This window comes from Dermacentor silvarum, chromosome 9, assembly GCF_013339745.2.
Source record: "Dermacentor silvarum isolate Dsil-2018 chromosome 9, BIME_Dsil_1.4, whole genome shotgun sequence".
In the NCBI taxonomy this organism is placed as follows: Eukaryota; Metazoa; Arthropoda; class Arachnida; order Ixodida; family Ixodidae; genus Dermacentor; species Dermacentor silvarum.
In genome coordinates, this window is record NC_051162.1 from 27,598,148 (window position 1) to 27,625,391 (window position 27,244).

Genomic DNA, 27,244 nt, shown 5'->3' on the forward strand with positions numbered 1-27,244 from the left:
GGGCGGACACTGCCAGGGAATTTCGTCTGCTTGCATGCAAAAATACACAATTTTTCAGAAGTTCAAATGCCTTCCTTTGCCAATGGCATAAGCTAGACCCCTTTCGCTACGGCTACAACTACCGTCTTGCCTTTCCCGCGGAGACGCAACCTTGCTGTGCCCGTTGTGGCTGGGAGTGGCGCTCACGAACGCTTACTCCTATAGTATGGGAGTGGCCAGTAGCCTGACGTGTAACTCCTGTAGGTGCGAGAAAACCATCGAGTACCTATTCAGTATCTCTCTTCGCTACGACGTCCAACGCCTCTCTCTCCGGACAACTTTAAATCGAGTGGACTCGAGACCGTTCTCTGAGTCAGACACGCGGACTATGGCCACGTCCGTCACTGGCACAAAAAGCGATTTGTGCACTATTACAGTGCTTGAAGTACACCGGTTTGAGACACCGCTTGTTATGCTCCTGTGTATCACCCCACGTGCACTCAATGCTCACGCTCTTCCTCTTTTGCTCGTTCAATACTCCCTTTCCCTTACGCCCTGTGTAGGGCAGCAAATGGACGCTCGTCTGGTTGACCTTCCTGCATTTCCTCTTGCTTTCTTTATCTATGCAGATAATGGAACCGCATTTCAGGGCTTGTAGACAGCCGAAAATAACTATCTGATAAAACGGAACGATGTGAGGCTGGCGTGTGCGGACGTTGTCCGGGAGAACGAAAAAACAACAAATGAAGCATACCAATAAATTCAGAACATGCACGACAAGGTCCGTCAAATCTTCAAATAAACTCAATGCCGCTTATTTTGGACGTATGTCGCTGTACGAAAGAGCAAGTTGAATTCGGAATTTGGTAATTCGTACAATTACAAAACTGCTTTAAAATTCGCCGCCAAATTTAGCAACCGGTGGGATTCGAGAAGCTACCATGCTTTCTATTTCTGCTGTTGTACGTTAAGCAAAATCTGACCCAAACTGGCCTGGTGAAACAACTGATATTCTCACACGGTGCATAAGACCTTAAAATCAAAACCAAGAACAAGCTCTGCCTGGTGCGTTAAACTAATACCGCCAGCCACAATTCCGCGGCAGTTCGACAAAAACTGGAGCACGCGGTGGTGCTTAAGGACGCCCCAGCTCGTGATCCAACTTTACACCTCACTCAGGCGCTTGCGGCAGGCCGCGCCACCGCAGGCGGTACCCAACTTAAGTCACGCTCCATAGCCTGCACCGGGACGGATCTACCCCCGCCGGGTATGTGGTGTTGCGGAGAAAAGAACGAAGGATATGACTCGAGCTAACGACGAAGACTGTTACCACTGCTTGGGCGGCCCGTGTATATCGTATGTACACACACGCAGCTTCTTACCCGTACGCCTGCGCCTTTCTTGCAACAATCTTTTGCAAATCTAACTTTTTGTTCAAGTCCACTCGGTGCATTATTATAAATTCGGTTGTCATTGAAAATTAGTGTAATGAAAACTGAAGATTCACTAAGCAGTCTACATGAGAGCTGACATTTGGGCGAGTTAGAGGGAGAAAGAAAACAGCGCTACTTTTTACACGGACGGAGACAGAGTATACACACACCTGCGCTGAACTCAACTAAACTATTATTGAACATGTTGCAAATTATACGTCTCCCAATTAGGACACTTAACAGATAATTAGGAAACATCACGTGAACAGTAACATCACCGTCTACCTTTGTAACGCAAATTCCACGGGCACATACAATCAACGTGTTCACAACTTCTCGAGAAGCCGTATTTCTTTTTCCGTTAGCCTAAATTGATAGCCGATCCTAGCGTACGAGTACTGCAGGATGTAGAAGTGTTAGGTAGGGTAAAGTGCTGTGACCATAGATTAGTGAGGTCTGCGATTTCTCTCAATTGGGAGAGAGAAAGAATAAAATTAGTCAAGAAGAAACACGTCAACCTAGACGCAGTAAGGGTAAAAGCAGACACATACAGGCTCGCAAACAAATATGCAGCCTTAGAACAGGAAGACGAAGACAACATACAGGTAATGAATGAAACCGTAATGACGCTGATCTCAGAAGCAGCAATTGAAGTGGGAGGTAAGACACCAAGGCAACCAGTAAGTAAGCTCTCCCAAGTAACTAAGGACCTAATAAAGAAATGAAAAAATGTTACTGTCAAACTCAAGAGATCAGATATAATTCGCTGAACTGTGAAAACTGATCATCAAGAAGACTGTAAGGAATATTAGAAATTATAACGTGGAAAAGATTGAGGAAGCAGTAAAATATGGATGCAGCATGCAATCGGTTAGAAGCAAACTTGGCGTAGGACAAGGCAAGATGTATGCACTGAAAAATAAGCAGGGTATTATCATCAGTAATTTCGATGACAGTAAAATCAGCGGAATAATTGTATACTGACATGTACAGTACCCAGAGCAGCCAAGATACTTTCATTCGAAGTATGATAAAGAGGATACAGAGGGTCCTTCTATAACTAGCGATGGAGTTAGAAGGGCCTTGCAAGACATGACTAGAGAAAAGCTGCTGGAGAAGATGGAATAACTGTTGATCTAATCAAAGATGGAGGAGATATCATGTTTGAAAAGCCTGCGGGCTCTTTATACGCAATTCCTCACAACTGCAATTGTACCAGAGAGCTGGAAGAACACCAGCATTATACTAATTCATAAGAAAGGAGACGTTAAAGAAGATAATTTCCAATAGCAACACGACTTCAGCCAACGAAGAGAATTGGCTGGCTTCAGGAAGGGATATTCTGTGGTGGTTGATATCCATGTCATCAATCATGTAATCGAGAAATCTGCGGAGTACGATCAACCTCTCTATAAGGTTTTCATAGATTATGAAAAGGCAATTGATTCAGTAGAGATACGAGCAGTCATAGAGGCATTGCGTAAGTAAAGACTACAGGAGGCATACATAAATATCTTTGCGAATACATACAGGGATTCTACAACTACCTTGGTTCTCCAGAAGAAAAATAGAAAGTTACCTATCAAGAAAGGGGTCAGCAAGGAGACACAATCTCTCCAATGCTATTCATTGCATGTTTAGAAGTATTCAAGCTCTTAGACTGGGGAGGCTTAGGAGTGAGGATCAACGGCGAATATCTCAGCAACCTTCGGTTTGCAGACGACATTGTCCTATTCAGCAACAATGGGGACGAATTACAAAAATGACTGAGCACGTTAACCGAGAAAGTGTAAGAGTGGGTTTGAAGATTTATATGCAGAAGACAAAGATAATGTTCAATAGCCTGGCAAGGAAACAAGAATTCAGGATCTCCAGTCAGCCTCTAGAGTCTGTGAAGGAGTACTGTTTATCTTGGTGAATTGCTCACAGGCGACCGTGATCATGAGAAAGAGATTTACATAAGAATAAGATAAAGTGCATACGGCAGGCATTGCCAAAGCCTGACTTGGAGTCTACCACTGTCGTTGAAAATAAAAGTGTACAATCATTGCATTCTACCGGTGCTAATGCATGAGGCAGAAACTTGGAGGTTACCAAAGAAGCTCGAGAACAAGTTAAGGACCGCACAAAGAGCCATGGAATGAAAAATGTTAGGCCTAGCCTTAGAATACGGGAAGAGAGCGGTGTGGATCAGAGAGCAAACGGGGATAGCTGATAATGGAGCAAACGAGGATAATGGAGCTGGGCAGGCCATTTAATGCGTAGGATGTGTAACCGGTGGACCATTAGACTTAGAGAATAGATACCAAGAGAAGGGAAGCGCAGTCGAGGACGCCAGGAAACTAGGTGGGGTGATGAAGTTAGAAAATTTGCAGGCGCAAGTTGGAATCAGCGCAAAACAGGGGTAACTGGAGATCGCAAGGAGAGGCTTTCGACCTGGAGTGGACATAAATATAGGCTGATGATGATGAATGATGGATGCCTGAAGCATGAATATTTTGTCGTCTGGATGGGGTATGCTTCAATGATCAAGCTAGTTACATTATGTTTTTGTCGCGCAATGATGTTACTGCTACCAAAGTTCAGCATACACCTGCACATACCAGTTATTGCAGGTAGAGGTGTGCCTGTTCGTTATCTTTTCTTCTGCTTTCGTGTTCATACAATGTAATATTGGTACACCTTTCCGACTGTCCTATGTAGCAACGTCCGCACAATAACGCCCGCTTATACACTATGCCAGTGTTACATTCCACGGACTACGACCTGTGCTTGAGAGTTGAGACTTTCTTGGCCGGTGAACCCTCAACCATGCTGCGGCCGGATAACTTACGCGAAGCAGAAAAAAAAAGCTACAACGTCCATGTCATAACGAGCGCCAACCTTCTTCAGATTGTGTAGTCTAGCAAGTTTAGCAGCATATACATTGGACATCCATAACAATGGTACCTAAACGAATAACGTACAACCGGCAGACGGCAGTGGTTGCATTATGCAAGAGATTCTCAGACTAAATATCCTTCCCTTCGTATGATCAGCTGCTCACGGGTGGCCGATCCCGGCACTCACATAGGCGAGGGCCAATCGCGCCACTTACGAAACGCAGAGAAAATAGCATTGAAATATAATTGCTGCATTGATCGTAAAACAGTTTCCTTGATAGGGCAACAAATATACAGGGTGTTCAGGAAAAGCCATCTTGAGTTCCTTTAACACAGCAAAGATGCAATAATGAAACAATTTCGGTGTGTTTCCTTTTCATGAGCGTCCTTATGCAGCTGGAATCTTGTAAGAATTCATTACCCTCAACGACCAAACCCTGGCCGTCCAGAGTGCCCACGATCGGGCCGTCAAGCTCGGCTTGGCGGTCCCTACGTGGGACTAGCCTCGTGCCGCGGGGTCTCCCCTGCGTCTTCTCTGGACCTCAATAAAGTTATTTCACTCACTCACTCACCCTCTAAAAATTTGCATCGCCAGCATTTCGCCACATCTGAAAATGGTGAGGAACTACTCGGACGGCGGGCTTGAAGTCCAACACTTCGGTTATCTGGCTCTTTCGGTTAAAAAAGTATAAGTGCTTGTCTAATACTGCTAATGCTATATACCTACTTGTCTAAAAACACACATCAGGCATGTCCTTGTGCGAAAAACGATCTAGAAGAAATCGCTTATATCATATTGTTTATGTTAAAGATATTTCGAACACATTTTCAGGAACACCCTGTATTTGTTTTGAAAATACTAAATAATTCCATTTTGTGAATACTAACACTGAGCCTCAGGCTGCTATTGCATATGCACAACTATCGTTTATAAGTATGTCTTATGTATAGGGACATGTTATCGGTATTTATATATGTGTGCCCGTTATTCACGGCCTCTGCTGTTGCTCCCTCGGATATGGGAGGAGGCCACGGCCTACCATTGTGCGAACAGATATTAACGCGACAGCGTTAAGGGCCCCTTTGCCGCAGAAATTCCGGTGTTGGCGTCACCGGTGGCGTTTCCGGCCAAGAAGATAATCTCGAACCACACATCCCGATTCAACCAGGCCCACCGCGTGGCGCACAGGCGTTACTGAACGAATTGAATTTCTCAATGTAAAATCCGTCAGAAAATTCGTAAAGTACCACTTACACACAACCTACACATATGATAGCATTGGGCTGTAATTCGAATATACGAGAAAACATAATTCTGTTACGCGGAAACTCAAACACAAACCCCTTTTAACGTGATAAAGTTTTCCAGCTGCCGTGAAGGTCTTAGTAGGAGCGGCACGGCCCGCTCGGTTCCTTGCAGCACGATCAAAAAAAAAAAAAATCAGGAAGCTCGCTTTCGTGCACAGTATTCGCCACCAGCGTTTTCATGAAAAATAATTACGGTTACATAAGCTGTAGTTTCCGGGAAGCGTGAGAAGCAGTCAACAATCTTTGAATGCTAACGTGTTCCAGTCTTCCTCCAAATGTGTTTTTGCGCGGCTCTAGTCACCGAATTTATGTATTGGATAAATAAAATTGATTGCTTAACACGTTGCCATAAATATTCTGGATTGTTTAACCTTGTAAAGATAAGGGGTTGATCGGTGGTTTATTTTCTCTGCATACGTTGCGTAAGTAAGCCGACGTCGATGCGGTCTGATTGAAGGCTCAATCTTATCGGCTGTCAAAGTTTACCCATGCACTTAGGTTCAAAAGTCACTCGTTTCTTCCCCCAGCGTTAGTATTCCGCAGAGCAGCGCCTCCTGGACACGTGCGACCGAAAGAAACCCAGTGACCTAGAAAATCGAGCCCGCCCGGCTCACGAAACGCCGATCGCACGGCTTCGCTCTTTCCTGGACCACACCGACCGAAAACGGTGCCTCCAAGGTCAAAACAAGCCGTGTGTCTTTCTCGAAGGGCCAAGGAGTGCCTGCCACTTGGCGGTCGTGCCGGCGTCCATGCTATGGCTTCTCTGCTGCACACTGTGGTTTGCCTGCCGTGTCCAGCGATCGTGCAGCTTGAGCCCGTGGCAACCCGACGCGTTTCTGAGCCCGGTGAGTGGAGAAAACTTTAGTCGCGCATTCCTACTAACCGTGGAATGCCTAACACCAGATGTATCCTGGATGTGATGCCTCAAAGGTGGTTGAAGTGCGAGAAACTTTACGGAAAGCCCATAGTTGCAATTTTGATATGTTGAAATGAAGTGTCTCCGGAGGGCGGTGTATAGTTAACAAACCAATTTTTAAATAATCATTTGCTATAGTAATTAAATTTTAACTGAAGCTGCAATTCATTTTTTGACAGAATCCATGGCAGCAGAATTTGTTTAACATTTCCACAACGCGGGCAACTGTTTGGGAATGACAGAGCTAGTTTCGTCCACTGGATGCTCCATTAAGAATGTAGAGAGTGGACGGCCACAAGCGCAAGCAATGGAGTTGCCTTCAATAACCACTAGAAGGAACTGTGGTGCTAGTGTCTGCTAGTGCTGGTGGATTTAAAATGGACGGAAGCATCAACCGGTCAGCAGTTGAGATAAGCAAGAGGCGTTTAGATCAGTTACCGGATCCGCTACACGACCGGAACCGTTACAGTGATAGGTAGCGGTACAAAGTAGATTTTGAAGAAAAAGAAAACATTGCGGAGATGGATAGAAAGATGCAAGATAAATGCTATATATATATATAAATTACTCAGCTACGTATATGAAATTACTATATTTATAAATTTACAAGACGAGTAATTTCGTAGTTCTCTGTGAAATCGAAGGTCATCAATATTGAGCTAAATTATATTTACACGCTTTGACATGTGCCATCACATGTCCTAATTAATGCTCATTATTTATCATTTAGAATTTTTCATAACATTGATTATTGTTGACGACGTGTGTGCCACGTTTACCTAAATGCGAATGTAGTCCAACGCCTTTAAAAAAAAGTGCCTGGAACCTCCAAAATTCTTTGTAACGCAGGTCAGGTCAATTCCTTGTAGTAATCGAACATTTGTACCGCTTGCAATAGAGCAGCCTAAGGATGTTCAGCAAAAGAAAACGTTCATTTACCGCTAATTCAAGAGATACGTATTGAAAAAAGTCGCTTATTTTCTTGTGCATACTTTGGCGCGACGGAATGTGCTACTGCAGCCGACCTTGCGGAATTGACGCGGACGCCATGTCCCGCGGTGAAACACAGAAGTGGTGCTAGGCACGGCTGCAGAACATCGAATGTCACTATTGCCTCATTTGTCAAAACTGGTTCATCGGCAGGCTTCTTTATTTCCGCTACAATCGCTTCCTCCTGTACGGATTACGTTTGACGACGTCATCAGTGATCAATTTCGAGCCTCTCATCGTGTGTGTATGTATAGGAATAATACCCGGTCTGGACACTCCCGCGTGATCGTTGTCGAGCTCGATAGCGATCACCCTACGCGTACCGCAACTGTGGATGGCGATGTTGGGGAGCTGCGGTGGCACCGCTACGCACGTTCGTTGTAAAGTAACAATTCAGCCGTCAGGTACGCCTAAATTCCTTCGTTGTACATGTAGTTCAGTTTTAGTAGTCTTCGATACATAGGTGGTCGCATTACATATGAAAGATACTAGTAGAAGTTCGGTAGGTACATAAGGCGTCTTCGTTATACAGGTGATTTTGTTTTAGAGCAATTCTTTACAGAGAAGTTTCACTGCATCTGTGCTCAACCTCACATAAGATGTACTGGTGGAAGCATTCTGTACTAATTTCGTGAATAGAATATAGAATCTTTATGTATCGCTTTTTTCAATAATTGCGATTATAGGAGCGAAACATATAGAATCATATGTTTTGATATATATAGAACTATATGTATAAAACATATAAAACTGTTTTGTACAAAGCCGGGGAGGGTTCAGAAAAAGCGACGCTTAAAAAAATGTTTCCGCTCTCGTTATACAATATGTCGTTGAAACTGTTCTCAATATTGTGATTATGAGTGGCTACGGACAGATCTGTCACGAAGCAATGAGGACAATTTACCGACCTTATCCTAATCTCACCGGCCATATTGTTGTCATCATTTAATTAGTGGGTATTGTTCCTTAACACGATGTATTGTTCCACTCGTAGAAGGGCCCTGATTCCATTGTATATACACTGATCCTAGAGTTTCCTTTGATACGATTTTCATGTGATCCACAGATTCACTCCGCAAGTGTATTGTTATAAAATAGCTATGTCAGTGTTTTGCAATTCGGCGTCTTTTACTTTTCTTTCATTGAATGATATATTGGACTCTCCGGCCCTTTCTGTGGCCAACCTTTCCACATTTCGCAGCGTCAAGCAGAAGACAGAGAGTTTAGTACAGCATATAACATTTTTTCCCCTTTTTGTCACAATAATTTCAGACATGTGCTTAGGCTCCCATTTCAGCCACTTGTCTTGTGATTGCTGCTTATCTATCCATGGATTTTTACATGTTTACCTGTAATACTGAAGATAAAGGTTTATTTGGAAATAGGCATTCGTGTATTTCCATTGCGTTTTGCTTCATCTATTTCTGCGCTGTAGGTGCGTGAATATTAATTACCAATGGCCCTTACTTTATTTGTGCATAGTTGTGTATTTAGGTAAATTGCTGGAGCCCCTCGTCATGCAGGAATTGAAGTGGTGTCATAGCAAACTTATCATTCAGGAGGCAACCTCTACAACGTTATGTCTGATCCGTTCGTTGCCTTGGTAGCACTTAAAATCGTTTAGCGAGTACAGCATAAACACAAATATAGGTCGATCCCTTATCTCGAGGTGAAAAAAAATGAACAAAAAACAGACATTTTGAAAATTTGAAAAACAGACATTTTGAATCTGGTTCATCCGAACTTGGACAAGTGTCGCCAGAAGACGACTGTCTGTCGCTGGCCGCCTCCCACAGTGTGTCGTCTTAAGTTCTATCAAAGGACCGCTGTCTAAGACCACTAATTACGTTCCACGCGAGTTGCACGCCCACAGTTCTGTACGTCAGCCAATAACTTTGTCGTGCAGGCCGAACTCGTGCGCAGCAAGGGTTACCCGGCCGAGGAACACGTGACTGTCACCGAGGATGGCTACGTGCTCAGCTTGCAGCGCGTGCCCAGAGGTGGAAGACAGCTGCCCGGCACGCTCTCGGGGCCACCGGTCCTGCTCGTCCACGGGTTGCTGTCTTCGGCTGCCGAGTGGGTCATCAACTACCCGCACCAGAGCCTCGGTCAGAGAACGTCTCCTTCACTTGTGGCCGTGGGCTGGGCCGCTAGCAGGATAGAACGAGAGCAAATTAAAATAGTTGGGAAGGATTCACGTTAGAAAGAAATTTAGGTCAACAGACACCGCCACAAGAAAAGGGAAACGGACGTTTGTGTTGTACGTATCCCTCTTCTTATGCCTGTGTCTGCACGCCTAACGTTTTTTCTATCATGAAACGTGAGTAGCAAACTGAATGAGTGACCGAGCAGGGGATGTTGCAGTTGCAATCCCAATGTAAACAAAAATTTCTGGGCGAGAGGAAGAGAAAGCCCCTGGAGTGACAATTTAAGTGGTTTGCTCTGCGGCACACCTATTCTACTCTAACTATATTCGCAGGAGATGTCACGGACGCAGAACACATATAAAACACGCAACATACACTACCAAAATATCTAGATGAGACCAGACCAGTGTATCACAGAAGAGGTAAAAAGTACCTGTGCGGACCTGTGTTAAAAAGAAAAGTGCGGAACGCATATGGCCTACTAACTAGCCCATCGCACAAGTGCGTGTTGCAGCAGTAGCTGCGACCTCTGAGGCACATTAAATTCCCTGTTTAGGATAGTCCTTTTAAGTGTAAATCGGCTGCAGATTATATGGACTTTTCTGTCTATCAGAACACTCAAAGCATATTATCGACCCTATTCTCTATTTTCTGCAGGAGTTACTTTGTGTTGGCCACGTTTAGACGAATATGGTGCAGAAATACAAGGGCATGCCTGTCAAGGCCATAAGCGTGCACAAAATTAAACATTGTGTCGCAAGTGCGAGTAGGTGCGCACAGTTGCTCGGGGTCCGGATAACACGCTGTGAGAGCCACGCTTGAAACACTAACTGAAAGGTGACTTCCTGAAAAAGGCACCGGAATTTTCTCTGAGGACTTGCTCGGCGAGCTGGCACATGTTCATGGAGAGGAATAAAACGAGCATCACAAAGTCACACGACGATTGGTCCCTTACAAGTTCTTCCCTCTGGAAAGCATACAAAATATGTACTTCGATATTCACATATGCTAGAGCACAACGGTGAATTGTAAGCTTGCTTGGAACTTGAAACTGTCCGCTTATGAAATCATATTCAATATTTTTTGCATTAACGCAATTGCCACAAATGCATTGTGGATCACTTTGTCAAATGCAAGTTCACGAATGGCCTCTGAGGTTTGCGCACGCTGGCAGGCGAAATGTTTTCCTCCGGCCTTCCCATTCGCAGGGGGGAGTGCGTAATTTCAGTGATGGACGTGGCCGGCGCCTTCTCCGCACCGCGGCGCTCACACCCGAGGACTTTTCGTGCGTCGAGGAAGCGTTCGCGCGCTCAGGTACTGTAGCTCAGGTTTCTAATTCGGCGAGGAAAAACTCGGGAGAACCTATTTCACGATGACCGGCGACGGCAAGACGTTAGTATTGAATCAATATTACTGCACAGCATATAGCCACTATTGAACCGTATAATGTATGAGGCGTGTACTACCGCGAGAGTTTTCTTTCGCGGTTCCTTAAGAACACTCGGTGCCCTCTAGAGCCACCACCGTGAACCCTGAGGTGGCATCCGAAATGTATGGCGCACAGGCGCGTGCGAACGCTGTGAAACCCGTCATGCGGCAACTGGGCTCCTCTCTCGCGCTTCTTTCCGAACACGGTACGCCATCTAGTGGCACTGCAGAAAAGTCCGCGCGGTCTCCGAGACAACAATCGTGGCTCGCCAGTGCCTGCGAACGTTGAGAATTATGCGCTCGCTTGCCGCAAACTCAGTGACACAGTCTCGGTGACCAAAGTTGGCGAGACATTCATCGAAGAGCGGCACATCACCTGTGCATTCGTGGCGCAGATCGCTAAAGCTCTGGCGTCAATGGCTTCCTTTGAAAAGCGGCTGTGACCAGTGAATTTGTGGCGCAGCCTGCTGGTGCATCGGACTGTTGTCCTTTGTTAGGTGGTGTCAATTCCGGTCAGCATCGGATAAACTTAAGGGATGCTTTTCGTCATTGTCTAGCGACACATTCCCAATGGCGCATACGCGGTCACTCAAGTTGGTGTCAAAGAGGTTCATTGAAGACTGGCACATACCCAATGACCCAAGCTGGCATCAAAGAGGTTTATTGAAGACCAGCAGAGACTGAGTGGCACATACCCAGTCCTACAAGTCGGCGTCAAACAGTTTCTTCGAAAAGTGGCGCCTACCCAGTCCCGCATCTAGAGTGACCCTTGTCGGAGTGAAAGAACTTCGTTCAACAGAAGCGCTATGCACACATTTCTAAATACTGAGTGACCCAAGTTGGTCCGGTGGTTGGTTTCTAACCCAGTTACTTCCACACAGCAGCCCGTTGTACTAACCATCCAATCACGTACTCATGACCCAGGTAGGCGGGGAAACGGTCGGTCGGTTGGTCGGACGGACGGACGGACGGACGGACGGCAGATTGGACTTGATTCGATCCTTGTCAACACTTATCGGTTGTTATCAACCTTAACAGAAGTGCTCCGACCATTATATGCCCTTGTCGCTCTTTTTAACCGCGGTCACACCCATATAACTCATCATCACTACTTATCATCCTTATCACCTCATTGAGTGCTTATCTGTCTGTGTTGCGCGACAACCCCTACAACGCAGTACAACATATATTTATGTTTCAGATGTATTCGCATTCCGCAAGCATGCGTGTTTAGCCCAGTACTGGCTGTTTCAGACATTGTGGGCAAGACACTCGGATACTGAGCGTGGGATCCTATGTTCGCAAGTCACCACCGTCAATTAATTTTTATTATTACAATTTCTTTATGCAGTGGAAGCATCACTCCTTAGCGATGATTTTCCTCAGTCAGTCGACATAGAAATGCTTAGGCATTTAAAATTGCCTGGGATATATCCCGTGAAAGTCTTCCTCATCACGTGAATACATAGACAATGCGCAGGTTGAGATCTCGCGTAGTCTTGACTTCTACGGCCACCTCCGCGTGCACCGTACCTGTCGGCTAACAGCGCCATCCAGGGGCGGCGGGGTGATCGCGCTGCATTACATTTGTTTCCTGGGGAGCGCGCCAAATGGGACAGCCGGAGAAACACCTGCGGGTGAGTGCGATCTCGAAGGCCATGCTTCCCTTTTCGCGAAAGTATCCAGGTATTCGTGTGTGCGTGTAGCGAGTTGCCTGCCACTAACGTGACTGGCAACTGTACACCTCCATAGCAGCTAACATTCACCACTGTCCTCTGGAATAAGGCTTTAGAAATTAACCACTCCAGGACGTACTGCGGCAGCACTCCGGGTAATGGTTACGCGGAATGTGCACGATATTGCTTTGTGCAGGATTCCTGCTTGCCGACGCCGGCTACGATGTGTGGCTGGGAAACTGCCGCGGCACACCTTATTCGAGGGGCCACCGGGAGTACAGTGATAGTGACGGCCGATACTGGGACTTTCGGTAAGTGTAGCGGGACTCGCTCTACGCTCAAGATATAGATGCCCCAGGCAGTGTGGGCACTCAGCAGCTCCCGGTGCGGTGGGCCGCCGCGACCCCCGCCCTGTCGTTTCGAACAAAGAAGCACAATTTTATCATTATGACTTGCCTCGTAGTGGAGTTTGTTCTGTTGCTAACGACTAACTAATTTTATTCATATCTGAAATGTCCGAATTAACAGGTGCACCACGCTACTGCCAGTTCAGCGCGACAACACATCGAAAGCGCACATTTACGCGTTTATTTTTTATTAAACGGCAGAAAAATAGGAGTCTGCAATATTGCTTTGCTTCAAAGAAGAACACTTCTCAAATAATAAACAGATCAAATATTTTCATAAGATGAATGTTCAATTATTGTTATAAAATCAAACGCGCACACAAGCACAAGGAATGCAACATTTGAGCGAGAGACAGAAATAGAGGGAAAGAAGCTCTTTATTAGAAAAAAACAACAACAGATTTTGCCCGCGTGTATACAATCACTGACATACTACGTATAAGGAGTGGGAAGGGGATTAAAAGATTCCAGAGCGAGAGTCGAAAGAAAAAAGAAAGAGAATAAAAATAATACGAAATGCGCGAGTGGACTTGAAAATGATATATACAGGAGAAATGGTGGGTGAGTTTAGGTATTTCTATATAATATACTGAATCCTTAAAGCTTTCCGGAGAAGGCGAATTTCTGGTAGGCATCGGAACAACACATTCAAGCCCCACCACTGCTTTGAGGGACCAGGCATTGGACCAGAGATGCTCGGAAACTTTAGCGGATCGTAACAAATCATGTCCATTTGTCAATCAAAAGAATGGCTCTCTTCACGGTACAAGGGGCATTCAAGTAATATGTGCATCACTTTCTCTAAGCTGCCACAGTTATGATAGGGATCCGTAGTACGCCCTATGCGATACACATGATTGTCTGTGAATGCTATGCTCAGTCGCAGCCAATGGTACGATGTCTAAGCAGTGAGGAAGTGGTCGTGTAATTCTTGATCTTACTCCTGGGACAATTGATCGCAGAAAGTTATCTTGGTGCAATGACAGTTTACAGAGGCGATATTTTTATTCAGAAGTGGGCGATGCGTCGAACATTTGCATGTTCGACGCATCGGTTTCCGTTAAAAATATTCTGAAATTTCGGTATTCGAGTCCAATTCTGGCAGCTTCAGCCACTTTCTCGTTTTCTGAAATACCGTGCAGGTATGGGCAGGTATTCACTGGAAGGTGGTGCAAGGCTCAGCAATGATGGCTTTGTGGGGAATATGGGCAATGCCACGGTCTGCCGGTTGGTTGTTACTTCGCTATGCACCTGGTTCCACATACTTTGTAGGGCTGCTTTCGAGTTCAAGAATATCCCCCAGCTGCTTGGCAGCTGCTGCCGAAATACATGCATAAGGGCCTCTTTTCTTCTTCTGACGGAGATTATGTCGCTCGCTCAAGACGAAACGAGACGCGATGTCCTGTAGAGGGCACAAAACGTCCGCCCTATGAGAGACGTTAAATTGTAGAGTCATCCTTGACAGTATGTGTTACCTGTTGCGCATTTGGGTATATATTCTAGAGTAGTTTTGGTGGGTCACTATTTGAGGCATTCTCTTTTTTTGCGCTGATTCCACGGATATATGGCAGGATTTACCGTAGTGACATTGTTAAGACTGGTATGTTTCTTGGCATAATCGGGGACACCTTAGCAGTAATCGAGATATATATGCTTGCGACCACTTGCCAAAAGCTAGACATGACACTGGTTCTAGAAATATTGTCGCATAAATTGTCTCCAGCAAGCAATAGAAAACTCGAGGCAGCGCAAAATAGCTGTCTTCTGGTATGTCTTGGCATACCGAAAGGGTCGTACCATTTACGAACCGTAGCCAAAGCAAGATACCGGCCCCTAAACACTCTGTATTTGCAGGGAACACATCGGATTCATCTGACACACAGAAACATTTAGCATGTACAACTTCTTCTTTCTGGGGTTTTACGTGCGAAAACCAGTTCTGATTACGAGGCACGCCGTAGTGGAGGGCTCCGGAATAATTTGGCCACCGGGGGTTCTTTAACGTGCACTACAACGCGAGCACACGGGCATTTCTGCATTTCGCCTCCAGCATGTTCAAAGACTTGTAGCGACATGTGTATGCATGTGTATGCGTGTGTATGCACAATGTATTCACAGTGCATGCAGAGCCAAGTGAGCACACTGCATACGAAGCCTCGTATAAGTGATAACTCGTGGGCTTGTGATGAAGGTGAAAAGCGATGGTCATATGCGCTATATGTTATCGCTTCCTTTTGAAGAGATTTTAATTTGTTAGCGTCACAAGAGTACGGAGACCATACAACGAGCGCATACTCCGTAATTGGCCTGATTAGTGTTTTGTACGCAGTTAGTTTACAACACGAATTCCTTTAACGCTCGTTTTAAATATGCTAGTTTGTCGACTCCCTTCTGTAGATGCGGTCTATGTGTTTCTGCCATTTCATGTTAATCTCAAGGGTTATGCTTGAAACAGACACGAATGGCGGTGGAGGGCTTCCATTGCCGACTTCCGTACTGTAAATGGCAGGACTAATTAATCTACACTTATGCTAGACTGGAACGCGTAAGTGGGATCTTAACACGTGCGTCGATCATGACTTTCAACGAACGCTGAAACTAACGCGTTGCTGTGAGCCATCGTTTAGCACGTTCGTGCATCTTGGAGAAGGTGCTGATGCCGCATTGCTCAATCCACCTTTTTCACGGTGCGACGGCGCATACGCCGTGCCCTAGCGGATTAGTCGCAAAACGTTTTGGAAGGGACGCGCGCGCGGCCGCGCGGCCTCGACCTCGACGTCGGTGTGCTGCCGAAAACGTGCGCAGTGTAAGTGCAACTCCAATGTAAAACAGAAAGCGGTCAGTGAGTGGTTTGGACTGCACCCTGAGCCACGTAGTTGCCGCCTTTCATTGATAGCTAGTAAATTTAACGAAAAACCCCTGCGCTACACTTGGGCGACTCTTAAAAACATCCCGTTGCTGGTGAAGTCTTCTTGCAGCGTGGGCCCGCAATTGCTGACGGCGGCAGCACGCGCCTGAGTTCACGTACTCGTTTAAGGCGCGGTAACAGAGGGTTGATACGAGACCGACAAGGCGCTCACGCCAACGATTGGCCTGGGTCGCTGAAACCATCTTATATCAGGCCGACAACGACGCAGCCGACGAGCGCGAGTTGTACTGTGATGGGCTTTCTTGTCGACGGCACCGACAAAATCAGCGAGCCGACCATCGTTCGACCGAACCCCGCGCGACCGGCCGTCGAACCGACAACGCGATATATCCGCAGCGCCTTCGCTTTCAGATATGACCGTGTAATATATACATATGGATATATCTTTGTATTAATCGTGCTCAAAATTAGTCAAAGATGCCTACGGAGTTGAAATGCATACGCTTCAACGCTCTCATGCCGAGAACATGAAGTGTGAGCTAATGTTGATCATGTTCAGCGCAGGCCAGGCCTCGCGCCATCGAGTTTTTGCACCTGCTACCGGCGCACCTGAACTGAAATGTAAGCAGCTAGGGCGAAGGAAACTGCTTTTATTGTTCGTTTCTGGCCTTAATGATGTGAAATCAACGACTCTTCATTTCACACGGCGCGTACAAAGTAAGCGGCAAGCGGCGACACAGCGCTAGCTGTGCCAACACCTGTACGTCACCGTACCCCTAGGCTGTCGGTCGCATTCGCTACGTAGATGAGACAATAATTAGTAAACAGCACATTACAATTCCAGTAATGTGCTGTTTACCTCTGTGTCAAACGGGTGACAAGAGACGGTGCATTCCGTAAAGCAGCATCAACAACCGTCTCGCTCAGTTATACCAACGGTCTCAGCGATTGCATCCGCGTTTTCGTGAGAGAACAATACACGACCTATAAATGAGCGCTTGTGCGAGCACAGATTTCTCTAATAATGTTTTATAGCACGCACCAACTGTAAGTATGATGAAGGTAAAGAAAAGCGAGAATCAATAGTAAATCAAGAGCCCGTAACATATGTATGATCACAATTGCCGTTGTTTAAGTAGTTCGGCCGCTCATATCGTTTCGTCTCAGGGTGGAAAACGACTCACATGCGCAGAAATGTATGTATCGCTACGTTTTAACATTATTTCATATCAGCGATATAACTTAATTCGCTCCAATATTTGACGCTAACAACGACGATCTGTGGTTGTAGATGTCGATGTATACTAGTGCATCGCTTTGATAAATCCGGCGTGGAAGGCTGCGCTCAAGACTTCTTGAATGTCTAGGAATGTGTAAAAACAATACAAAAAGCGAGCTCAAAGTGCAGAAATCAGCGACAATAAATTCCAAGGCAACCGCGTCGGCCGACGGAACTCGGTGTGCCTCTATCGGTCGCACTGTTAGCACAGCAGCGCACTCGGACCTGCTCACCCAGTAGTCTGTGAGTGCTACATTGCATCCAGGAACGACATGCTGCCCCGGAGAAGTCATTAACAATTATTCGCTATCCACGAAACGGACAACAAACGTGGACTCAACATGGGCGCAGAGGCACAAATCAACCGGCGAAATCCCCGGCGCCCTACCAAAACGTTTCCAGCGGCGTGCGGCAGAGGGCAGCACAGGAAAATGAAAAAGGCGGATTGGCCTAATATGGGGGGGTGCTGAGTGAGATGCCTTTCAGTTCCCAGAAATTCCGGGCCTGTCTCCTTGACATTTACCGCTTTCTGTCAAATGTTATTTTGTATTCGATGATGCCATCGTCGCATCGTCCTTGTACGGTTCTTAGAAAGGGGAGGTGCGTTAACACTAGCCTTATCGATAACAAAAGGACTGTATAGGATAATATTCACTTGCATAGCAAACAGCACTGCGCTGAGTGAGAATAAGGGAGGACCAAGGGGCTCGGTTTTTTGTTATGACAGACATAGCGCTATGTGGGATTGTATGTCTTAGGGGTTTCCTGAATTTTCGGAGCGCCTTCCCAGTGACGGTAAACGCGAGTGACGATTAGACGGGATAACAATTCAGTAGTTGGTCGCATATGATGAGACACGGTTAGCATCACGTCAATGCTCGGCGCATGTCATGCGGAATCGGCAGAATCGTAGAAGGTGCGGCGGGTGCTCAGCGAAAGTTGTCCTTAATCTGGCAACAGGAGGGATCAAACATGTGTGAACGTGGCGCGTCCGGAATGCACTGGTGCCCGTGCACTCTGGAGCGACTGGTCAGGCATCGTAAAAATAAAGAAGGCTACTTTTCAATGAAACCACTCCTGTACGGCGGAGCTTAGAACAAAACAGTAAAAAAAAAAACAAAAAAAAAAGAAAATGTACATGACGCGTAATATTTCGCGCCGCATAACAGAAAGACACGTGCATCAGGGAATCATCAATCACGTCAAGTGAGTGCGAACTGAAGATTTCCGAGAAGCTGTGGCCAATGAATGGTGTTTTGTTAAGCTAAGATTCCTATTTCATGCTGTATTTCTTATAGAGTGCAAATATTTGACTGGGAAATATGGCATATTCGTGGTATTGAGTAGTTTTTTTTTGTTGGCTTTGTTTTGTTCAAGTGTGTCAGCGCGCCCATTTGTTAAAGTATTATGCATCTCGCCTGTGCATACCTTTAGAACCCTTTGGAGCTTATCTTGCAATCGTCATCCCTCTTGCGTGCATTTCTTTTTTTTAACGATGTGCTCCCACTATACTTTCAGATCACGATTGGCTTGCACGTGTGAGCACAACAAGGCGTCCCTGTCAGTAAATTAGCGAGTGCCGACTAGTAAAAAAAAACGGAATACACGAACGACAGATGACGATTATGGGGCTCATGCTTTGCCCAGGGGGCGCTGCAAAAATTATACGAAGTGATGATGATGATAATGATGATGATGATGATGATGATGATGATTTATTGGCATCCCCTTTGAAACGGGGTGGCGACAAATAGTCACCTAGTCTGCTTGATTTAATCAGGTATACTACACGTGTTCTTTATCTAGCATTTTGTATACCTCTCATTATCTTTCTTTTTCAAAACTTTAGCTTGTACCGCTGCCTATGATTTTAAGAGATCAGGTCGTATCCATCTTTTCCCTGCTTTTTTTTCCACCAGTACTCTAATCGTCTCTTGCTGATCTCTACGGCTGATCTGTTTATGTGTCCTTCCACTTTAAACCCAAGCGCTTCTGCGAGTTGCACGTTACCTACGGTTCTCGCTGGGTGGATCCCGTCGCATTCCATCAGGATGCGCTGAGTCGTTTCTGGATCTTTACTGCAGCATGCACATGTCTCATCTAGTTCCGAATATTTGTTCCGATATGTTTTCGTCCTTAGGCAACCGGCTCGAGCCTCAAACAGCAAGGCACTGCCCTTTGTGTTATCGTACAGATTTTCCCTTCTAATTTATTTCTTCTCATTCTTGTAAATCTCCATTGTCCTTTTCGTTTCCATTCTTTGCATCCAATTCACGGTCTCTATTTCTCTCACTTTCTTTCTGATGACTCCTGGTTGTCTATTTACAGTTTCGATTATCCTGTACTTGGTTGCCAACTTCCTTGACCTCTTTCTCCATTCTGTGTCCACGCATTTCATGTAGAGATACTTGTGCACTTTAGCCGCCCATTTATTTTCATCCATGTTCCTGAGCCTTTCTTCAAAACTAATTTTGCTTTGTGCTTCTCTGACTTCAAAAGAGGCCCAACCCATGTATCCATGCACTGCCTCATTTGTCGTATTACCGTGTGCTCCCAAAGCCAACCGGCCTACTGATCTTTGGTTAACTTCCAAACCCGCCAATATATCCGATTTTAAGCATATAATGACATTTGCGAATGTTAGCGCTGGCACCATTACTCCTTTCCAGATTCCACGCACCACCTCATACTTATTGTGGCCCCACAGTGCTCTGTGTTTTATTAATGCTGCATTCCGCTTCCCCTTTATTTTCAGATTATCTTGGTGGTTGCTTGAGTAATTCTTTCCTTCGTTTATGTGTACGCCGAGGTACTTATATTGCTTCACTATGGGTATTACTTGCTGTTGAATTGACACCACAAAGTTACTCGTGTTTTTATTAAAGATCATAATCCCTGATTTCTCTGTGCTAAACTTAAGGCCTAGATTTGTCGCTGCGTTCTCACAGATATTCGCAAGTATCTGTAAATCTTTTTTATTGTCCGCTAGTAGCACAATGTCGTCTGCGTACATCAATCCAGGGACCTTCTGTTGCACCATTTGTCCATTACGCATGTAGGATAAATCAAAGCCTAATTCGCTGTTTTCCAGTCGTCTCTCTATGCCCTTGACGTAAAGCGTGAACAACAATGGTGACAGAGGGCATCCTTGCTTCAATCCTTGGTGAATTTCCACCATTTCATTTCCTTTTCGGCCTTCCCATGCCTACGAAAATGGTGCTAAAGAGCGCCCTCTGTCCTAAACTGGGTAGTACCAGTCTCGGTCGTCTGCTTCTGAAATCACGTTTACATTACGGACCCGCCACTTTCGGTTGTGTTGTACCGCGGCCTGCAGCGAATATCGGGCGCCGAAGATTTTTTTCAGGGGTAGCACGCTGCGCAAAGGCAAGAAATTATGCAACGCCGAATACGTGTATGCGGTTCAAGAAATGAGCGGCGAAGTTTTAGCGCGGTGTCAATCGCAAGTGAAGCGAGTCGCGTACGAAGTTAAACTTTAGGTAAGGTTTGCACTCTGCTAGACTCAGGCGCACAAACGCGAGGAAATGCTTGCTGTAAATGAATTCACAGCAGCGATAAGCAGACATCATGTGTACGGAACTATTCGGTCGCACGAAGGTACGTGCCACGACGGCAGCAGTCTTTCAGTATGCCGCGAAACGGCGGGCCTCCTGCAATCTTTGTTGACTGCATGCCGCTGGACAAGTAGTTATTCCTGCACTGTAGTAGCGGCCATCTGTCCCTTTAGCAACTGATAAATAACTGATACAATGCATATGAACTCGCAGTAACGTACTACGTGCGAATCGTGCTGCAGCGCGAGCTCGTGCGCTGCTCGCTTGATGTAGCTCCCCAGATAACTTGAGTATTACCGCTTGAGTGCTGCCCGGATAACTTTCCTCGCTACCACCAGGCGCCACTAGTATACCTCAAACTCCGGCGCAAGACACCCATAGCTTGCGGACAAGTTCGAAAGCGTTAAAACTTTCTTCTTTGCAGTGCATACATAAATTACCAAAAACGACTTGGGTTCCCCATATCGCACAATATTTAAATGTCTCGACTTTATGCAGGGCAGAGCAAGAAGTCTCTGCAGTGAGTGTCTCATTCGCTATGACGACTTTCGGATGCTCGTTATTTTGAACTTTTCACGCCTCTAACTTATTCCGTGGAACCTTTCTTTCTTTTTTCACTATGCGACTTTAGTCTGGATGAAGTGGGGCTGCTGGACCTACCCGCCCTGGTGGACTACGTGCTGGCAAGCACGGGATGGCCGCAGCTCTTCTTGGTGGGATTCTCCCAGGGGAACACGGCCGCATGGGCGATGCTGGCTGACAAGCCGCAGTATAACGACAAAGTAAGCAAGTGAAAGCAGGGGAGTCGTTGACAGGTCAGCACAACGGCATAGCCTAAAACCCTCGGCCTTAAAGCGTGCACTGACATATCATTATGGATGTATCTCCGTATCGAGTTGTTAGAACAAGGACACCCTTGTCGGAACTGGAACGCAAGACCCCATGACCGCTATAGCATGTGAACCCTCTCACCACTTTGCTCGGGCCTACATCATACTGCGCCACTGGGTGCGATGGGATCTTATACCACTTTGTACTTTATAGGGAACATCACGGCGACGGCGGAAATTCGGCTGAGTGTCCCTATAATTGCTATAGTAATATAGCACGGGTTCTGAACGGGGTCTTGCATGGACGCTGAAATACAGTGGCTGGTTTATTAAAGCCTTCGACACTGCGCGAAAATGTTGGAAAAGAATATGATGGTGATCAAATTTAAACGCCGAGGATTCCTCTGTGAATAGGTAACTCAGCAACGGCGCCAAAGTACACATGTTTATATTTTGGTATTGCTATATGTATTGTATTGAATGGAGTCGTGAATTCATTTTCAGCCGTCGCATCGGCTGTTGAGGTCGGACGTAGCATTCAGCATTCAATTTTCGTTCTCTTCAGCCCTCGTTACTGACTCACCTGCTATACCTTGCCGCAGTTATTACCGGAAGCAGGTATGCTGCATGTACGGGGCGAAAAACAACAATCGAACCAACGCAACCGTTAATTTATTAAGTCCCTGACTACGCTTTTTCTGTCATCGAGGATTTACGTCTCATTCAGCTTCAGCATGTAGTCTTTTCTAGGCCCGAGCAAAGGGGTGAAAAGGTGACTCGAGTATATAGAATTGGCGCCGTCTTCCCGCTCGCCCAGTGTTGTGCGCGAAACGGGGGGAGGGAGGGTTGAGCGCGCGGTAAGGGGTACAAAGGAAGGCAGGTGCGTCAACGCCTCCTAGATAGCACTAGGGCGGTGCATATAAATCCGTGACGCTTTTCTACCTTGCCCAACTGTCATAGAACCTAATGGGGACATTACCTAGTACGCTGAGGTGATTCTGACGTCACCGCTTCGGTTACGCCAGGCTTGGCAATGGAAATTTCTGTCCAAGTAGCATGACATCATCAAGCAGAGTGCACGGTGGAGGGGGAGTTAGTCCACCTAGTGGACTGTTCATTTCGGCTGTCACCGATTGGCTCCAGCTGCATGAGCTAGAAGGAGCCAGCCAGTCTGCTTCGCGCTTATGCAGCTGCAGCGACAGCCGAAATGGACAGTCCACTAGGTGGATTCTTACAGAATACAGAAGACATAGTATGTTTCTCTTTGTCTTTTTCCTTAAAGTGACTATCTGTAAATTGTACGTGAAGTATCTGCGAACACTTGGCGAGTTTTCTACAGTCCATACGTAGATTTTGAGGAATAGGGTACTTATTCATTTAGCTATTTACATATTATTGCATTATATATTAGGAGTGAGGATCAACGGCGAATATCTCAGCAACCTTCGGTTTGCACATGACATTGTCCTATTCAGCAACGACGGGGACGAATTACAGTAAATGATTGAGGACCTTGACCTAGAAAGTGTGAGAGTGGGGTTGAACATTAATATGCAGAAGACAAGCATAATGTACAAAAGCCTGGCAAGGGAACAAGAATTCAAGATCGCCAGTCAGCCCGTACGGTCTGTAAAAGAATTTGCTTATCTATAGGGTCAGTTACGCACAGGGGACCCTGTTCACGAGAAAGAAATTTACAGAAGAATAAAATTGGGTTGGAGTGCATACGTCAGGCATTGCCAAATCCTGACTGGGAGCTTATCACTGTCGTTGGAAAGAAAAGTGTGCAATCATTGCATTCTACCGGTGCTAACATATGGGGCAGAAACTTGGAGGTTAACAAAGAAGCTCGAGAACAAGTTAAGGACCACACAACGAGCGATGGAACGACAAATGTTAGGCCTAACGTGAAGAGAGAGGAAGAGAGCGGTGCGGATGAGAGAACAAACAGGGATAGCCGATAGTTGACATTAAGCGGAAAAATGGAGCTGGGCAGGCCATGTAATGTGTAGGATGGATAACCGGTGGACCATTAGAGTTAAAGAATGGATACCAAGAAAAGGGCAGCGCAGTCGAGGACGAAAGAAAACTAGGTGGGGTGCGAAATTAGGAAATTTGCAGGCGCAAGTTGGGGAATCAGCTAGCGCAAGACAAGGGTAACTGGGGATCACAGAGAGAGACCTTCGTCCTGCAGTGGACATAAATATAGGCTGATGATGATGATGATATTGTTTCTGATATTCCAAATGACTTCCCCGCGTTTGTCTGCGAACTGCTGCATAGCTGTAATGTTTCACTTTACCAATCATTACCCTTTATTCAATTAACAATTTATAGTAGTGGAAAACCCAGGGATATATTCTGATTGTGAATATTTATTGATTGAAAATTCCGAATATTCTGGTTGTGGCCAACATTCGCAATCCAAAATGAATTAACATATCTAGGAAAATGACATCGTTTATTATAGCTAAAAATTCTTTTCCGGATCGGGCCAATTCAATGAAACAGTTAGACACTTTACGATTTCTATTCCATGAACTCATAGTCTCAGCGCCGCGGCTTCAGCTCGAGCCAAGGGACCACCTGACGCCCTCATAGACTGAAACGCAGAATGTATGAATGATGAATAAAAACTTAGAGGACGCGTCAGCTTCACCTTTAAGAGTGGAACGCCATAGCGTTATCGGGCGCCGTTTACAGCGACACCGGATTTTCGGTGACACGAGGCCCGATGGAAAACAATGGTGGGCCGATCCCGGCGGCCGTGCAGGGCAGAACAATGGCTCGTACCCCGTGAGGCAGAGGCACCAAGCAGTGATTCATCAATGGTTCATAGCCCTGTAAGCAAGAAAAAAATTGATTTCTGTTTGAGTTTCCATGTGACAGAATTATGTTTTTTGGTATATTCAAATTATTTTCTCGTATATGTAAATTACAATCCTACGTGACCGGTCGGTAGGCTATGTGTAAATCGTACTTTACGAATTTTGTTACGCGTTTTACTTTGAGAATCTCCATTAATTCATTAACGCCTATGCGCCACGCCGAGGGCCTGCGTGGTTGTGGTCCAGGATGATTTTCCCTGACGGACAACGCTGCCGGCTGCGGACGCCGACACCAGATTTTCTGCGAGACGGGCCCTTAACGCTACCGCGTTAAAATTTCTTTTGAATGGCTCTTCATGTGGTCAAACCCCATGGTTGCTTAATGACTATGGGGCTGCTAAGCACGAGGTCGTGGGATCAAATCCCGGCCACGGCGGCCGCATTTCGATAGGGGCGAAATGCGAAAACACCCGTGTACTTAGATTTAGGTGCACGTTAAAGAACACCAAGTGGTTAAAATTTCCGGAGTCCCCTACTACGGTGTGCCTGATAATCAGATCGTGGTTTTGGCACGTAGAACCACATAATTTTTTTTCTCTCTTGTTTCAGATACTGTTGCTCGTCGCCCTTGCACCCGTTGCAAACATGACTTTCATCCGAAGCCCCGTGCGCTTTCTAGTCCCTATCTCCCCCATTCTCACGGTAAGAATGCTGCATCGATGAGCTTCTTTTTTTTCCTAGTTGGTTTCGATGTAGAGGAATGGTGTTTAGCGCCACAAATGCAATAAAATTAGAGACGTGAGCACTTGATCTTCCGTCTCTTCTGTTCTTTTTCTTTCATTTGGGGGGGGGGGTTAAAAATCAAGAAAGCTGCGTTTTACAGAATTATATAATCTTATCTGGCCAGCTTTGGTTTACGCAGTTCTGTTGAAAAATAACGGCGCCGTATTACCATGGATACTTCTTTTCTTTCTTTTATGTTGCCGATTGCTGTCCATTGCAAGCGGTGTTTAACTCTGAGACGTAATGAGGCAAACGTCCTACGAGTGAGTGTATTCTATACATACAGTCCCCAGCCATTCGAACGCGATACTCGGAGTGCGTGGCTACCGGCGCTTTTCGCACCAACGGTGGGCGCTGGGGACACCGAGCTGGTGCATTCTGGTATAGAACGAAAGCGACAGTCTTTGTGACGCATTCTGTCGCCGTTTGATTCCTGAAGCCATCACCCAATGCACCCCGGTGGCGGAAAAAGTGCCGGTCGCCATGCGGTACCGATTATCGCGTTTCAATTGCTGACCAATGTACATGATTTTATCAGTCCAATTAGTCTTCAGGTAAAACTTGTCTATACCTGTGCGCAGTGACAGTATAACACCCGTAAGGTTCAGCTTTGGGCGGGTTGGTTCGGCATTATTACGACCAGCGCAAGACGGAATACTGAGAACACGCAAGGAGACAGCGCCCCTCCTCGTCTCCTTAGATGTTTTCGGGTGGCGTCGCACGCTGGTCGTAATAAGTAAATCCCACTTGTCAATTACTGCTTCAGATGTGCTCTGACCACTCTAGTTTAGCTTTACGCTACCGTAGGATTACACCAAAAGAGAATGATGACCCTCATCTTCTCTCGTATTTACTGTTGTTTAAGTAGCTTTAAACGAGCCTACCGTAACTGGCAATTCAGTTTTCTTTAGCGACAACTGCATTTGCCATTATGTAAAACATAGACATTGGTGTCGATTGGTTTGAAAGAAAAACACCGAGCTATTTGCCAGCTGAACAGGCAGCTGCAGAAAATTTAGGTAGCTTTTAGACTCACCAAATGCAGGTTTTTCACACTAAGCTACGAACATTGCATCTTACTACTTGGAAACATTCCCTATTTCCCGTTGATTATTTCTTGCATGAAGCGAGACTCTAGTGACTTGCTGTTTTTCTTCCCGTGTAAGTGTGCTGCATTCTGATTTTGATGATTTCATGTTATGTGTACTGGTGTTATTCCTATGCTTCTACTACAGCCCTAACTCGAGCTCAGAATAGCGCGCAAACAAACTAATATTTATACGGGTTGCTTTCATCAGGATGTGCGCACCGAGATTGCCTGTGCGTTGCTGAATTTTGTTGTCAGGTCATGCGGAACAATATTAGCCTTTTCAGCGGGCGGTAGCCCTTAAGTACACGGGAGTTCACTATCCAGCGTCTACGCTCCATGAATTCTTACTTGAAATTTAATTTAATTTCATTTATTTATTTCCCATAACGCGGAGCAGGCGCCAGATGCTTTTTTACCATATAATGGAGGACGAAATTCCAATTTTAGCCCAGTTTGAAACGATGTCAAGAAGCATTAGTGTGTCATCTCTCAGTAGGCGCTTAATTGTTTAATTGTCTAATTGGTAATTGGTAATTGGTCTAATTGTCTAATTGGTATGACCGTCAGTGCCAATTGTAATACATCGGGCATAAAAGAAATATGCAGGCTTAACTCCAGCTGACATCTACCTAATGCGACACATTCACGGTTTGATGGAGAATGGTTCTAATGAATCTTATGAATCACGTGACTGTTCTACAGCGAACGGTCACGTATTGTGGCTTGACGTGGAGTGCAGTGCCTGGTATTGTGTGTTGTTGTAAAGTTGGCGTCCAAGTAGTTCATTGAATTGCGGCACATGCCCAATGGAACAGACTTAAGTTTGC

General features: G+C 45.8%; 1 protein-coding gene across 1 annotated transcript in view; it reads left to right on the forward strand.

The window, feature by feature from the left end:
• The first annotated feature begins 6,351 nt into the window (after positions 1 to 6,351).
• LOC119463504 (lipase member M-like) overlaps positions 6,352 to 27,244 on the forward strand; it is a 36,546-nt gene continuing 15,653 nt past the window's right edge. The window contains exons 1-5 of the mRNA XM_037724346.2: positions 6,352 to 6,447; positions 9,415 to 9,616; positions 12,956 to 13,070; positions 21,518 to 21,668; positions 25,154 to 25,246. Of these exons, the coding sequence (XP_037580274.1) occupies positions 6,352 to 6,447; positions 9,415 to 9,616; positions 12,956 to 13,070; positions 21,518 to 21,668; positions 25,154 to 25,246 (657 nt within the window). The remainder of the gene's footprint in view (positions 6,448 to 9,414; positions 9,617 to 12,955; positions 13,071 to 21,517; positions 21,669 to 25,153; positions 25,247 to 27,244) is intronic.